The following is a 14,213-nucleotide window of genomic DNA, read 5'->3' as shown; positions in this document are numbered from 1 at the left end:
TGAGTGTGAGTGTTTTCTCCAAAAAGATTCCAACCCTTGTTCCTTCGATTTTTTACGTATTTATAAAAGTCTTCAATCAAATTCAGATATAACTTTCACGTGCGTTAATCCTTGAATAACTCTTTCCGCTCTCATTGAGTGACGTTTGTAACCTCTTCTTCGATCAGCTGACTCCGTCGGGTCTGCCTTTTCGATTTTCACATTTGCGTCAATCGATTAATAGGGAGTACCTTATTAACTCCAATCCAAAGTTAATTCTAACAAATATTTAGAAGTCCATCGATTCTAATATTTTAGCACTTTACAATAATAAAAGTCTAACTTATAGAACATTAGCTTGTTAAAGAATCTAATAACATTTTTATAGAAAATATTATTTTCCATATAACAAATATTTATTATTTAAAGCTATTTCGAGCAAGGATAAATCCAATTTCACTCGTTCTTATACGCCCTAGTTCCCTACTATATAGCCTATGAGATGCTTGACTGAGTTTTTTTTTTATATCAAATAGGATGATTAAAGACGATGCTGAATTAGAAGTGACTTAAGTGATGTAATGTTAGGGATGACATTTTAGCAAATTACTTTGAGTCGCCATAACTTTACTGCTACAACTTTGAACTGTGGAATTAATTATTCTCGTTTAAGCAAGTTGCTGATGCTGCTGATTACATCGGGCAGAGACTTTGGTGAACCTTCCAAGCTGGAACGAAGATAAACACAAAACCACGTATTAATCCTGAGCCAGTCATCCAATCATAAAGCAGTAAATTGCAGACTACATGGTTTCATTTTAATTTGCGTCGCACGCTATCATTCTCTCCACTCGATTTAAAAATTTGCATATTGCTCTTTCATCCTAATCCTCTATATCTTCATTCTTCACTTCAAACTGTCTTCGAGTTTTTCATTCATTGCACCATCTCCAAGGAAAAATAGCTGCATCAGTTTATCAGTCATCGCCATGAAAGTCCTGCTTAATCTAGAACCTTCTTCGCTCTTTCCCACGCGCTCGATTTTTGCCGATAGATCCCGAAGCTCCACTCGCTTACCGGTTCTGCCGTTCCCCAAGCTCTGTCGCCGCCGATGGATCGTGCGGAGGTTGTCTTCGCCGGCGAGAGCGGTGCTGGATTCCGCCCCAGTCGAGCAGTTCGAGATCCCTGAGTTCGATTTTCGGAACCCGGCTCTATCTTCCTCGTACCGTGATCCAGCAATGCCGAAGCCGAACCAAACGGTGTTGGAAGCCCAGGCTAGGGTTTGCACTGGACCCACGCAGACTCGCCCACTCGACGAGGAACAAGCTTTCAGGGTCTTTGATACAATTCTGAGATCAGGTTCTTCTTCCTTTCCTTCCATTCACTGCGTTACAGTCGTTTGTAATCATAGCGGAATTCCAATTCTTACATGTTACTAATTTATGCTAAGTTTGACAAATCAAAAGCTTAATTCATTCCTGGTATGGATTAACTTATTTTGCTATTCATCTAATCAAATTCGAACATGCTAATTTTTCTGATAATATGTTATCTTTAATCTTAGCTAGGGGAGAGCTGAAAGACGAAGACGAAGTTTCAAAAGCTCAACTTGGAGCATTTTTTGCGGGGATGACAATCCGTGCGAATGCATTTCCAGAAGCGACGCAATGGAGCGAGGGGGAAACACGTGCTATGAAGACTTTCTGGCCACTTCTAGTCAGGGCACTTCCTTCTGACGTGATATTTGTGGCGGACCCTGAAGGATCGATGATGGGGTTGGGTAGCTCAATCGGGCCACAATATGTTGGTAATGGCACCAGTGAGATGAGATTGGTTGGTGCTCTTAGGGAAGTGCTGGCTGGAGGCCATCTTGGGTTTGAGGAAGTCCAAGGTGTGTTGAAGGAAGTTCTACCCTTCCAAGAAGGAGATGGAAAACCACCACAAGGAGTAAGTGAGGCATTGCTTTCCGCATTTCTAATAGGTCAACGCATGAACAGGGAAACTGACCGTGAACTAAAAGCATACTGCCTTGCATTTGATGATGAATATGGTATTAGTTTTAATTTGATTATTTGGTTCTGGCCAGAACTTAGCCACTTCTCTTAAATCTTTATTGTTAATATATTATAAGTTGATTATCAGGCCCTGCTCCTATTGCTGATGTCAGATCCCTGACTCATTATGGTGAGCCTTATGATGGAAATACACGCTTCTTCAGGAGCACGCTATTTGTTGCTGCAGTTAGATCCTGCTATGGAGAATCTTGTCTACTTCATGGTGTAGACTGGATGTCACCCAAGGTGTGTCAATTATTTCCCCTATTGGATGTCGTGGTTGTTTTAGTACCAAACTACGATTGTGCTATTGAAGTTAATTTTGTCCATGCACATTGTATTGTATTATTCGCAGCATATCTACCTTAATATTTCATCCAAGGAATTAATTTTTTATTTATGAAATAAACATTTGGCTTTCAGGGGGGTGTAACTGAAGAGCAGATGTTGAAGTATATGGGGGCAAATATAAGTTTATCCCCTTCAAAGGCAAAGAAACTTCTTGAGGTCCTTCAGTTTCCTGCAAATATTTGTTGCACCACCAATATTTTTTTTAGTATCTTCTTTTAGCCACTGTATATAATATCTTTGTGCATTCTTTTCAGGATGATGAAGTTGGTTTTGCTTATGTAAGTCAGCGTGATGCTCGTCCATCTCTGTATGAAAATCTCACCAAATGTTATCACTCTAATCCTTGTTAACTTTTGGAGGGGATTTTATTGGAAACTTTATATGCTTTCCTTTTGAAGTTTTTAAAATGTTGATAGATAGTTCCATTAAGTAAAGAAGCTCAGTCCTGGTCATTCATCTTCGTGTAGACATATGGAATATTCTACTATACTTTCCTTCTATCCTTTAGTTTCTCTCTTGATTCAATTTAGTTTCTTTAGTTAAAAATTATGGGAAATAGTTTTGATTTTCAAACAATGTAAAATATCTCCTGTTAGCTAGGGCTAAGTTGCTTCCTATTTGAAGTGAAATCATAAGTACCAAATAGGGACCTTACTACTATATTTGAAACTTTTGGGTACTATTTTACATCGTCTAAAATCTGTAGGGATGTCTTGAAAGTTGAAATAGTGTGAACAATTAACAATGCGAAATAAATGAAAATGAGTAATTTTTAACATAAATCATAATGCTATTTTTGGAAATGTCCATTATGGTTTTGCTATCTATATGTATATTCATTATAACAGTTATGTCAGAATGAAGTTGGTTGAACCTGTTATTTTTTCTGCAGCTACTCTCTAGTTAGGATAAGGGAGCACATAAAGAAACGTCCTCCACTTGCAACGACTGAAAAGGTTCAACAATATGTAAAGGTAGCACCCCGAGTCCGAGTAGCTTATCTTGTTAGCAGCTGTTCATCTACTTTAGTTTACTATCTTTAATTTTAGGTATGATGTACCATAATGATAATATGCAATTAGTTCTCTTTTTTTTTTTGTTTGGGGATGTGGGAAGAGGAGGAAAGGGGCCCCCCGGGGGGGAGGGGGGGATTTGCTACCTGTTCTTATATTTAAGCTGTTCTTTATTATTATTTTTTAAAACAGGCCAGTGGTAAGGAAGCTATGGTTGCTGGATTTTACCATGAAGGTTATGAAGAGCCATTGTTAATGCTCATGAAAAGAAGGGGTATACATTCTGGTTTAGTTGTGAAGGTTGGAATTCACCAGAGTTGGTGAACCATTTTGACTTTTTTTTCCCCGATAAACTATGTTGTATCATAATTTTGTCATATATATATATATATATATATATATATATATATATATATATATATATATATATATCAAGATAAGTCACCTCATGTAATCTTAGTTTATGGGGGATGCTCTTATTATAGGGAGAGGAAGGAGCTCTTTCAATGACTACAAGATTGAGATCAGTTAATGTAAGCAAGGGACTTCCTGTGAACTACTGTTCAGGGTTCCGTTCACTTAACATTCCATCCACTTCTGAACCTGGTGGTATGTATTTGGCCTCTTTGTTTTCTTATAATATTACCTGCTTAAAAAATTATCTGATTGGACTGCTAAAACTTGCTAATACTTAGTTGACTGCATTGTCCAATGCCATATTCTGCTTAAACAATTTATTTCATTTTTCAGGAGTGACACGTCAAGGTTTTCATCTTGAGATTAATGCTAAGGACTATGGTTTCCAACCTACAGACACACCAAGAACTGATAGATCAGTAAGATTTTTGTGGTGTTTTCCTTTTTCGTGCCATTCTATCCTGCATCATCTACATGGAAGAAATATGCTCGCTATTCGCTTTCTTTAATAGCATGATCTAAATTTTTCTGTTGCTTGTAGTGATGTTTATTCTTTATATCAAGCATTACAATGCTTTTTAAGTTCAACATATATGGGACAGTGAGAAACTATTTAATACTAGTTCTTGACAAAGAACTAGTTTGTTTGTTAGTTGAAACAGATGATGTGAAAATTGTAGGAGCTTCAGGGATAATGATTGAAGTTAGTGAAGGAGGAGGAGGAGTAAAATTGGAGAGGGGAAGAGCCAAGCGGGAGAAGGTTAAATCAATAAGATGAACCCCTATAATTACCCAATTAAAACTTACACATGTAAACCTGAAGCATTTTATATTCATGTAGCAGAGAAGCTCCCAAGCATTCTGACTATGTTAGGGAAAGAAACCTTCTTTAAATTACCAGCTCTATATTGATGACATCATCCATAGAAGATAAAACCTCTGCCGGATACATATGCAAATTCTCTAATTTGGCAACACCTGTTTTATATTGGGCATCACGGGACTTTTTCATTTCCTATTATGCAGCAGATTAATAGACTAGTTGACTGTTCAAGCTTGTATGTCCTTTCAACCGCATGAATTTTGTCTAATAATGTTAATGGAGTGGAGTGGTAATAGACTAATAGTTGTAAGCAATAGACTGAATTCAAAGTGAGGAAACGGTTATCAAAATGTAAAAGGTAGGGAAAGCGAATGTGAGATTAGTCGAGGTGGGAGGTACTTTGGGTCCTTAAGCAGAGAGAGAAAAAAAAAAAACGGGGGGGGGGGGGGGGTCTGGTTGTGGGAGTTCTATCTCTTTTCAGAGACCTCAGTTGGGTTGGATCAAATTAGGCCAGTTCCTTGCAATAAGACCTGATTAAGAGTGGTTAATTCCATGGAGACCCAAAAAAAAACTTTAGTAAGGAATACTAGTAAAATATGTTGTGGTTGCAATTTCTGAGCTATTAGAATGATCTCTTCCCAAGTTTAGTCTTAATTATATTTTCGTAGGCTCTGAAGTATTCTTCTGTTGTGAACTCTACCCAGCTTTGAAACAAATGTTTGAACAGTAACTGTAATACTTAAATAGTCTTTCATCCATGTATGTTTTTGCTGCTTTTCTCATTAATGTGTAGAATAACCAAGTTTATTTAAATGTTAATAGTTTGATCTATCTATTTTGGATTTGTTGAGAGTTTTGTTCTTTTGGTGTTGTATTCAACTGTTACTGCCTCTCCAAACGATTTTGTTCTGTGATATGATATAATATCACTCGTAATAAGCATCTCATATTTAGCCACTCTTCTGGTGGCGAGAGCCAAAGTTGTTTGACTGACAATTTTTGTTTCGGTATGAAACTTAAGGTCTCAAAGAACATTGAATTGGGCTTAGAAGCTCTTCGTGGAGAAAAGGGACCAGCGTATGATCGAATTGTTCTGAATGCTGGCATGGTGGATCACTTGCTTGGAGCTGATGGTGCAGAAGACGTGTCTGTTTCCCTGGATAGAGCTAGAGAGGCCATTGACAGTGGCAATGCTTTGAAACGGCTCCTAAATTATATCAAGATCTCTCACAAAGTGGATTGAATTAGTCTCAAGTGGTTGAACATTGCCTATAACCTTTCTGTACAATTGGTGAATAAACGAGGGTTACCCTTTACCGTTCCCGATCCAAAAAGGAGGTAGAAAACAGAACTAGAGATAAACCAAAGGGTTGATTATTTTTGCACATGCTTTTGAGGTTTAGGTTATCTTCATACAATTGTACAAGATTGTCCATTATACTCACGAAACACCTATAGATGCCTTGGTCAATTGTCAACATTTTTCAGCAGTCTTAGTCTAGATACTGGAAGTGAACATAGATACTGGAAGTGAACATAGGTAATTCCATTCGCGTTGCCGAGAGATTTTGAAACTTTACTCACACACTGTCTTGGATCGTATTTATAGTTTATTCATTTTTATTGTATACTTTCGTATTGTCAATTTGACCTACATTTTTAGCATAGCGTATGATTTTGACTCTACTATTTAGTCTTTAGTTAATGGAGTTGTATAATTATTTTTTATTTTTCTAAAAACAAAGAATTTTATTCATTAGGAATAAAATTGTAAAAAAAGCAATGAATAAAATTGCAAAAAAAGTCCAACTATTGAGCTAATATAAACAGAATTGGGGTTCTCCCAAATAAATTCAAAAGAGTAAGAAAGATTTAATTTAGAAAAGGAAATAGCACTTTAATGTGGGATAGCAGCAAGTTTTTGGAGAAATTTAAATGTAGATGATAGAATCCGATGATGAAGAGTCCTTCTCAAATACATGGTGATTACGAACATTCCAGATGTACCAGCACACAATAGCCGCAAGATGGAGGAGTTGAGCATGGTTCCAAGCTTGATAAAAGTGATCCTTTTCTCCAGCATAAAAATTCTTCTGTAAATTATATTTTTTTCATGTTTCTTTTGAAATTGGGCATCGAAAAAAACAATGATTTATAGACTTTTATTGGCCTGAGCCGACCTGACATGTTATTCAGCCTGACCTGACCTGAAGTCTGTTAAAAGGACTGATAATTTTTTTTATAAAAATAAAAATATTATTTAAAAACATTATTTTTTAATAAAAATAGTTATATATAATATGTCATATATTTAATATTTATAAAAAATTTTAAACTTTTAACATATTTAAAATATACAAAAATATTTATAATAAAATATAATAAATTTAAAATATCTCATAATTTTATTAATAATAAATAATTATTTATATATTTAATTATATTTTAACATGCCCAGGCAGGCCTGCCAGGCCTATAAGGCTAATTAGTAAGTTTGGGCCTGGCCTATTAATGTACTAAGGCTTTTAAAAGAGTTTGGACCTGTACCTATTTTATAACAGGCCAGGTCAGGTCAGGCCAAACACAGGACAGGCTGCAGGTCCCTGACAGGCCGCCTGGCCTTTTTCCACCCCTAGCTGGCACATAGGATGGATAGAGGTTATATGATGGTGGAGGGCTTGCATTACTGGTATTGAGCCGTGAAGGAATCTCCATAGAAAAATTGAATTTTTGGGAAAAGACCCATCTTCCATAGGTCACGCCATAATTCCTTGTTTCTCATTAATTTAGGGCATATGTCTATAGATAAATGATGAAAAAGATAAGCTATTTAGTATCCTGAAAATACATGATATTTTTTATTCTTGTTAAAAGACCGAATGATCTCACCTTCTCCATCACTAATATTAGTTGCAAAAATTCGTTGTCTCATCGCTTTTGAAAAATTATATTCAATTCAATTTTGGTTCTATATTTTGCCAAGTAGCATCAAATCACGGGCCCCAAATAAAGGCTGAGTTGGTACAGAATTAGCGTCAGAAGGGAGAACATAGTATAGATATGGAGGAAAAGCTCAAGGATTTCCAAAAATTTTGATATTATCACCGGTTTCAACTTTTCAGTTGAGACCCTTCTGTATCACTTTTCGACCCTCAAGAACACTCCGCCACCCCCAAAAAGGTAATATTTCTATCTTAGCTTGCATTACATTACTGTATCTAAAATATTTTTCTTTGAGCATTCTGGATGATAAAGATTAAGGTTATTTGACTATTCTCCAATACTGTTTTGCCAATAGAGCTAAATTCTAAGCTCCTAAATCTTTAAACTCTAAACCACCTTCTTTTTTAGCTCTCGTCATAATATTCCAGCTAACCCAAGCCATTTTCCGTTCTGAACCCTTCTGACCCCACTAAAATTGAGCTAAAATACTGTGAATCTCTTTAATAAGAGTATCTGGGAGCTTGAAACAACATAAAGAATAAATAGGCAATGCTTCTCCCACTGCCTTGATAAGTATATGTCTTCCAACCAATGACAAAAGGCGTCTTTTTCACGCTTGCACTTTCTTCCTAACTTTCTCTTTAATCAGCCCAAGATACTTGTCTTGAGCTCCTATGTGTCTAATATGCAGTTGATTAGCAAGAGAGATTCGGATATCAGCAGGAGTATTATTACTAAAAAAGACAGCTGATTTATCTAAATTAACTTTTTGACCGCTAAACTCTTCATAAGTTTCTAAAAGTTCCAAAATATGATCACAAGATTGAGGGTTAGCCTTGCAAAAAAATATAGAATCGTCAGCGGATAAAAGATGATTAACAGTAGGAGTTCTTCGATTAATCTAAATATCTTGAATGAGAATGTTTTAACGTAAATTTTATTTTTGGTGGCACCGCCCGAAAAGCTTATATTCTTATTTAAGATTTAACTCATTTATATTTTAAGAGCATATTTTAAAAATATGATAATAGAAATTTTTTAATGCTTAATGTATTTAATGCATTGAAATAAAAAAAATTAATTTTTATAAAAACTTTTATTAAAAAAAATTATGATATACTTAACTTGTTTTTAGAATACAAGTTACCAAAACCCTCCGGATTATAAGCAAGGCTTACCTCTGTGTCTAAGAAAACGAAACAAGCAAAATTAGTTGAATATAAATATGATTAATTGATTATATATGTTGCAGGGTTTACACCCCACCCTTCTTGGTACCAACAATAATTTGTTTAACCTATATATAAAAATAAAAATGAAAAATAAAAAACAAAAGCTATCAATTAAGATAAAAGGGAAAATAGAGATGGAAATATTATACAGTTAGAGAAATTATAAAAGTAGCTAGCAGTGCATATATAATAAAAGGAAAATGCTACTTGTACAATAAAATTCAGCCTTTAATCAGCCTTTAATATTATTTAATTAATTTTTAATTAAAACATATCCCTATTTTTTAGGATACATATTTATAGTTAAAATTAATTTAAATTTTAAAAACTAAAATTTCTCTAACTACCTACCCACTTTATAGTTAGTTATTATTTTCTTCTTTTACGTTTTTTTTCTCTTCTCTCTCTATAAAACGGTTTTCTTCTTTAAAATTCCAATTTGTATCTGCAGACAAAAAAAATTCAAAATCAGTGCATTTAGAAAAAAATTAATCCCTTACTTATTATACCTTTGATAAAATACAGCATCTATTTTACGATTTTCTAGTGATAAATGATCGAATATAATTATATACATAAACTAAAATATTTTCGATTGTAACACATCTAAAATTATTAAGTTATACAAAAAATATTTTTAAAACTCGTCCAAAATTATAAATCTAAAATTTAAATTTAAACATTAAAAAACAATTGCAACACATCTAAAATTATGAAGTTATATAGAAAATATTTTTTCCAAAATCATAAATCTAAAATCTAAATTTAAACATTAAAAAATAATTGTAACACATCTAAAATTATGAAGTTACACAGAAAATATTTTTGAAACACATCTAAAATCATAAATCTAAAATTTAAATTTAAACATTAAAAAATAATTGTAACACATCTAAAATTATGAAGTTATATAGAAAATATTTTTAAAACACTTCCAAAATACAGAAATTGCACATGCAAAAATAATTTAACATTGCAATATATATGAAAATCTCTTCAGGCCATTTTATTCGATTTTTTATTTCAAAAAATCAAATTTTATACAGAATAATAAAAAAAAAGTAATGGTATCAGAAACTCATCCAAACCTTAGATAAGTTTTCGACGTGGACGAACAGCGACCAGGAGGAGAAAGGCGGCGACGAAGATGAGTGTTGACGAAGGGGAATGTGACGTTGTGAATGAGCGCCGAGAAGGAAGAAGGCAGCGTTGAAGATGAGCGAAGAAGAGGAAGGTGGCACGGATGAACGATGTGCACCTATGAGTTTTTCATGTGCGCCTCTGGATTTTCGACATGGCGCAAACGTGACTTCTACTTCTTTGAGTGTTTTGTACGAGTTTTTTTTTTGGTGACTGTTTTGTACGAGTTTAATTAATAATTTGATGGTTTAAGGTTTATTTTATAATTTTAAAATCAAAATTTTGAATTTTGAATAATTTGATTTTTAGATATGTATTTAAATTATAATATATTAATAATTAAATATATTAAATTTGAAACAAAAATTTAAAATTTAAATTTTAAAATTTAGTTTTTTTAGATTGTATTTTGAACGTGTATTTAATTTTAAAAAGACAGTAAATCTATTCATAATTTTTAGTTATGTTTGTTTTAATTTTTTTAATTATTGTAATAAAAGGCTGAATGTTGTACCATTTTTAAAGGATACCTAGTTGAATTGATAATAAAATTGTAAAAGTATTTTCAATAAACTACTTGTAATTAACATAAATAAACCTTTCATCTTTTTTGTCCTTTAAAATAAAATAATTATTTCCTCCTCAAGCACCACAATCATATGAAAAGTGAATTCCTATATCTGGACCAATTTATGACATCAATACTCTTAACGTCCTCTGTTATGTTCTTTGTTTTGTTGGCTATATGAAGCATTTGGAGTCGACATGGACTGAGTGTTAAAGCTAGAAATACTGTGTGAGAAAGAAAGAAAGAAAGAAAACACACCAATTATTTTGTCCTTCTTTATTACTAACCAAGTATGTGTGAGTGTATCAACTTTAGAGAGGCGAGAGAACATACAAAAATCGCCACCATTATCTTACCAGCACTAATCTAAAACATAGCATTGTTATTAAACTACCTATTTAATCGTTTAAAAGATTTAATTGTTAACAAAATATCAATTGAAAAAAAATAAATGACATTTTTATATTAAAAGATCCTATCACTTACACTTGTTTATGAAATGCTTTTAATTTAATACATGGATAGTTTTTACAATAAAGCTAGGCGTCCAAAAAATTTTAAATCAAGTCATAGCGCGCTTCTTCAAATATATGTATACATGTATTGTTGTTGTTGGTTCTTCTTCTTTCTCTTCCTTCTTTTTCTCTTTCTTTATCATCGTCGTCATGGTCATTATTATCGTCATCTTCTTCTTCAACAATATCGTCATCATCTTTTTCTTCTCTTGTTCTTTTTTAACGTTGTCTTCTTATTTTCTTGTTTGATTTCTTCTTCTTTTACTTTTTCTTTCTCATCCTCCTTCATTATCATCATCATCGTCGATGTCATCATCTTCTTCTCCTATATGTTCAAAAAAAAGAATACAGAAATTTTGATTCACAGCACATAAATTTTGATGCACAACACAAAAAATTTTCAACGATCACATATCTTACACATTGACACTCAACCAACAAAATACACACAGTATAAAAACGTTAATATATAACACATAAATTTTGGTGTATAGTACAAATATTTTTAAAGAACTACATATCTAAAATATTGATACTCAACCAACAATATATATAGTACGAAAATTCTGGTATATAGCACAAAAAAATTGACACGCAGCACATAATTTTTTATGCATAGCACAATAATTTTTAAACACCACATATTCAGAACATTGACTTATTCAACTAACAAATTATATCCGTGACACAAATTTTTGTGCTATGCACAAAAATTTATATACCAAAGATATATCATATGTAAAAATTTTGTTATATTGATAAAATTTTTACTGTATACAAAAATTAATGTGCTCTTTCATTAAGTTTATATGTTCTCTAACAAAAAGTGCTGAAAAATGCGAAGAAGAAAGAATGATAACACATGCATGCGTCGTTTTTTTTTTATTTTTGTAGTTAGTTAAACTTAGCCACAAAAATATTTGTACGTATAACATTACTCTAATTTTTATTTTCATCTCATTAATTCTTAAAAATTTTAGAATGGATATCTTAAAAGTGAAATTGAGATTAAAGGGTTTTATTTAGTTAGATATAGTTTTCACTATTCTTTAAATATAGACTCTCGAATCCAAATATAGCTAGATCTAGTTTTTATAAATTTAAAGCGTTTTATGTTTTTAATAAAAATTGGTGTGTCTTCCGATATATATTTTTTAAAATATTTTCATCACACTTTATGTGCTATATCTATCTCGTAAAATTCTAAACTATATAAAATTATAAATAGCGGGAAACTTTACAAATGAATAGATAAGGAGCAGTAGCTTAGCTCGCATCAATGTCCTTAAATTTAGAGCTTTAAAAAGCTTTTATCACAAATTTTATGAGGATTAGGGACAAAACATCGTGGAGAGATTCAGCACCTTCAATCATTAGTGCGTGGCGATTATTGGTGAATAGAAAAAAAAAAGCTTGTAATAAGTTGTAATGGATGGAGCAATGCATTCTCATCAAAACGTGAGCCGAGTCCCCTTTATTAATAAGATGGACCATTATTTTATTATAAGTGATCCTATAAATATTCTGTAACCTGTGAGTGATCCTACTAAAACGCCTTATATACATTGAATCTATACATAAATTCTAAACCCTTTAAGAAAAAAAGAAAAAAGAAGAATGAGTTGACAACAGAGAAAATAAAATAATAGAAAAAACCAAAGAAGAAACCAACAAATTTAATACCCTATAGTATAAAGTATAAATGGCATCTTGAAAAAGGGGTGGCCAAAAGAAAAAGGTGCTTTGTATTGCGTAGGAGACTTTAGGATGAAGGGAATAAATTGGGAACGTAGTTGATCCCAACACCTAAATATTTGGCGCCAAATTCTAACGCTGTCTTTTTCCCCCCGAAAAACTTGGCGCGCAAATTCAGTCCCATGTCTCTCTTAATTAGGGTGTTTGCGGTGCGATTTGGTTCGGTTTTTAAAAAAAAAAATCATCCGATCCGAACGTTTAATTTATGTGCGGTGCGGTTTAGATTGGATGAACCTTTTTAGAAATCTGATCTGATCCGATCCGATTACAAGTGATTTAGATCGGTTTGAATTTGTGGTTTTTTAAATAAAAAATAAATACATATAACAAGTCTCATCATCAAATTTTAAATAACAACAATGACATAACAAGTCTTAACAATATCTTAAAAAGCCAACGATAACATAATAATAGAAATAAAATTATAGGTTAGTTAAAATAAATAAATAAATAATATTTTGAACATAAAATATTTATTAAATAATAATAATATATGAATAACAGAAAAATATATAACAAATTAAACATGTTATAAGTATAATTGTAAATATAATAATAAAATAATAATATTATAGCACATTGTGCGGTTTGGATTGGATTGGATCGGTTATGAAAAATAGATCCGAAATCCGATCCGATCCAGCGGTTTGCAAAAAATAGAATCCAATCAAATCTGAATTAGTGCGGTTTTAATCGGTTTTCGGTTTAAATTAGATTAGATGAGCGGTTTAATTTGGATCAGTTTAGATTTGAACACTCCTACTCTTAATCTATTTATTATTTTAAAAATATTATTTATATGCTAAAATTAGTCAATAAAATAAATTATTATGTATTTATATATAAATATATATTGTGTAATTTATTTTTAATATATATTTTATACTAATAATTAATTTTAGTAGCTAATTTTACTGTACACATAACATAATTGTTATTATTCTATTTATCTATTGGCTATTGTCATATGCTAAGCATGCACAATACATGTATATATATAACTATGTAATGCTACCGTGTACACTAGTGCCTTATCAATCGCTTTTTACTGCTAGAGCCGTATTTATACATATATTTTATACTGTATAAAAGTTTAAAATCAACCATAATTTAGTGATTGAAGATTGTGCGTAAAAGATCTTTATAATCTAATACCAAATTTGATTCCTCATTAAAGTCATCTTGAAATTATTACCCGTTCTCACATTTAATAAAATCATATTTAATAATTATGGAAATATTATAGAAATACAAATATGAAAAATAATAAGAAGTTGAAGAAAACTAACAATTACAACAGACATATCGGTATAAATGTAGATCAATTAGTAACTATTTAGAATAAGGGAAGCATTCTCTCCTCAATCTCCTGATAATTGCGTCACACATTATTCTCATTTTTTTATGATTTTTTTTTTATCGT

The 14,213-nt window shown here is 32.1% G+C and overlaps 1 protein-coding gene across 1 annotated transcript; it reads left to right on the top strand.

Annotated features, from left to right (window-relative positions):
• Positions 1-504: 504 nt before the first annotated feature.
• On the top strand, positions 505-6,302 carry LOC112791752 (uncharacterized). The gene is made up of 10 exons (XM_025834704.3): positions 505-1,338; positions 1,544-2,029; positions 2,122-2,279; positions 2,457-2,540; positions 2,639-2,691; positions 3,277-3,358; positions 3,590-3,697; positions 3,883-4,006; positions 4,148-4,233; positions 5,659-6,302. Exons 1-10 carry the CDS (start codon positions 969-971, stop codon positions 5,878-5,880), a joined length of 1,773 nt encoding a protein of 590 aa, XP_025690489.1. The 5' UTR covers positions 505-968; the 3' UTR covers positions 5,881-6,302.
• The last annotated feature ends 7,911 nt before the right edge of the window (positions 6,303-14,213 follow it).

Source organism: Arachis hypogaea, chromosome 3, assembly GCF_003086295.3.
Source record: "Arachis hypogaea cultivar Tifrunner chromosome 3, arahy.Tifrunner.gnm2.J5K5, whole genome shotgun sequence".
Lineage (NCBI taxonomy): Eukaryota > Viridiplantae > Streptophyta > Magnoliopsida > Fabales > Fabaceae > Arachis > Arachis hypogaea.
The sequence above is the reverse complement of the archived record's forward strand: the minus strand, read 5'-3'. Positions and strand labels throughout refer to the sequence as shown.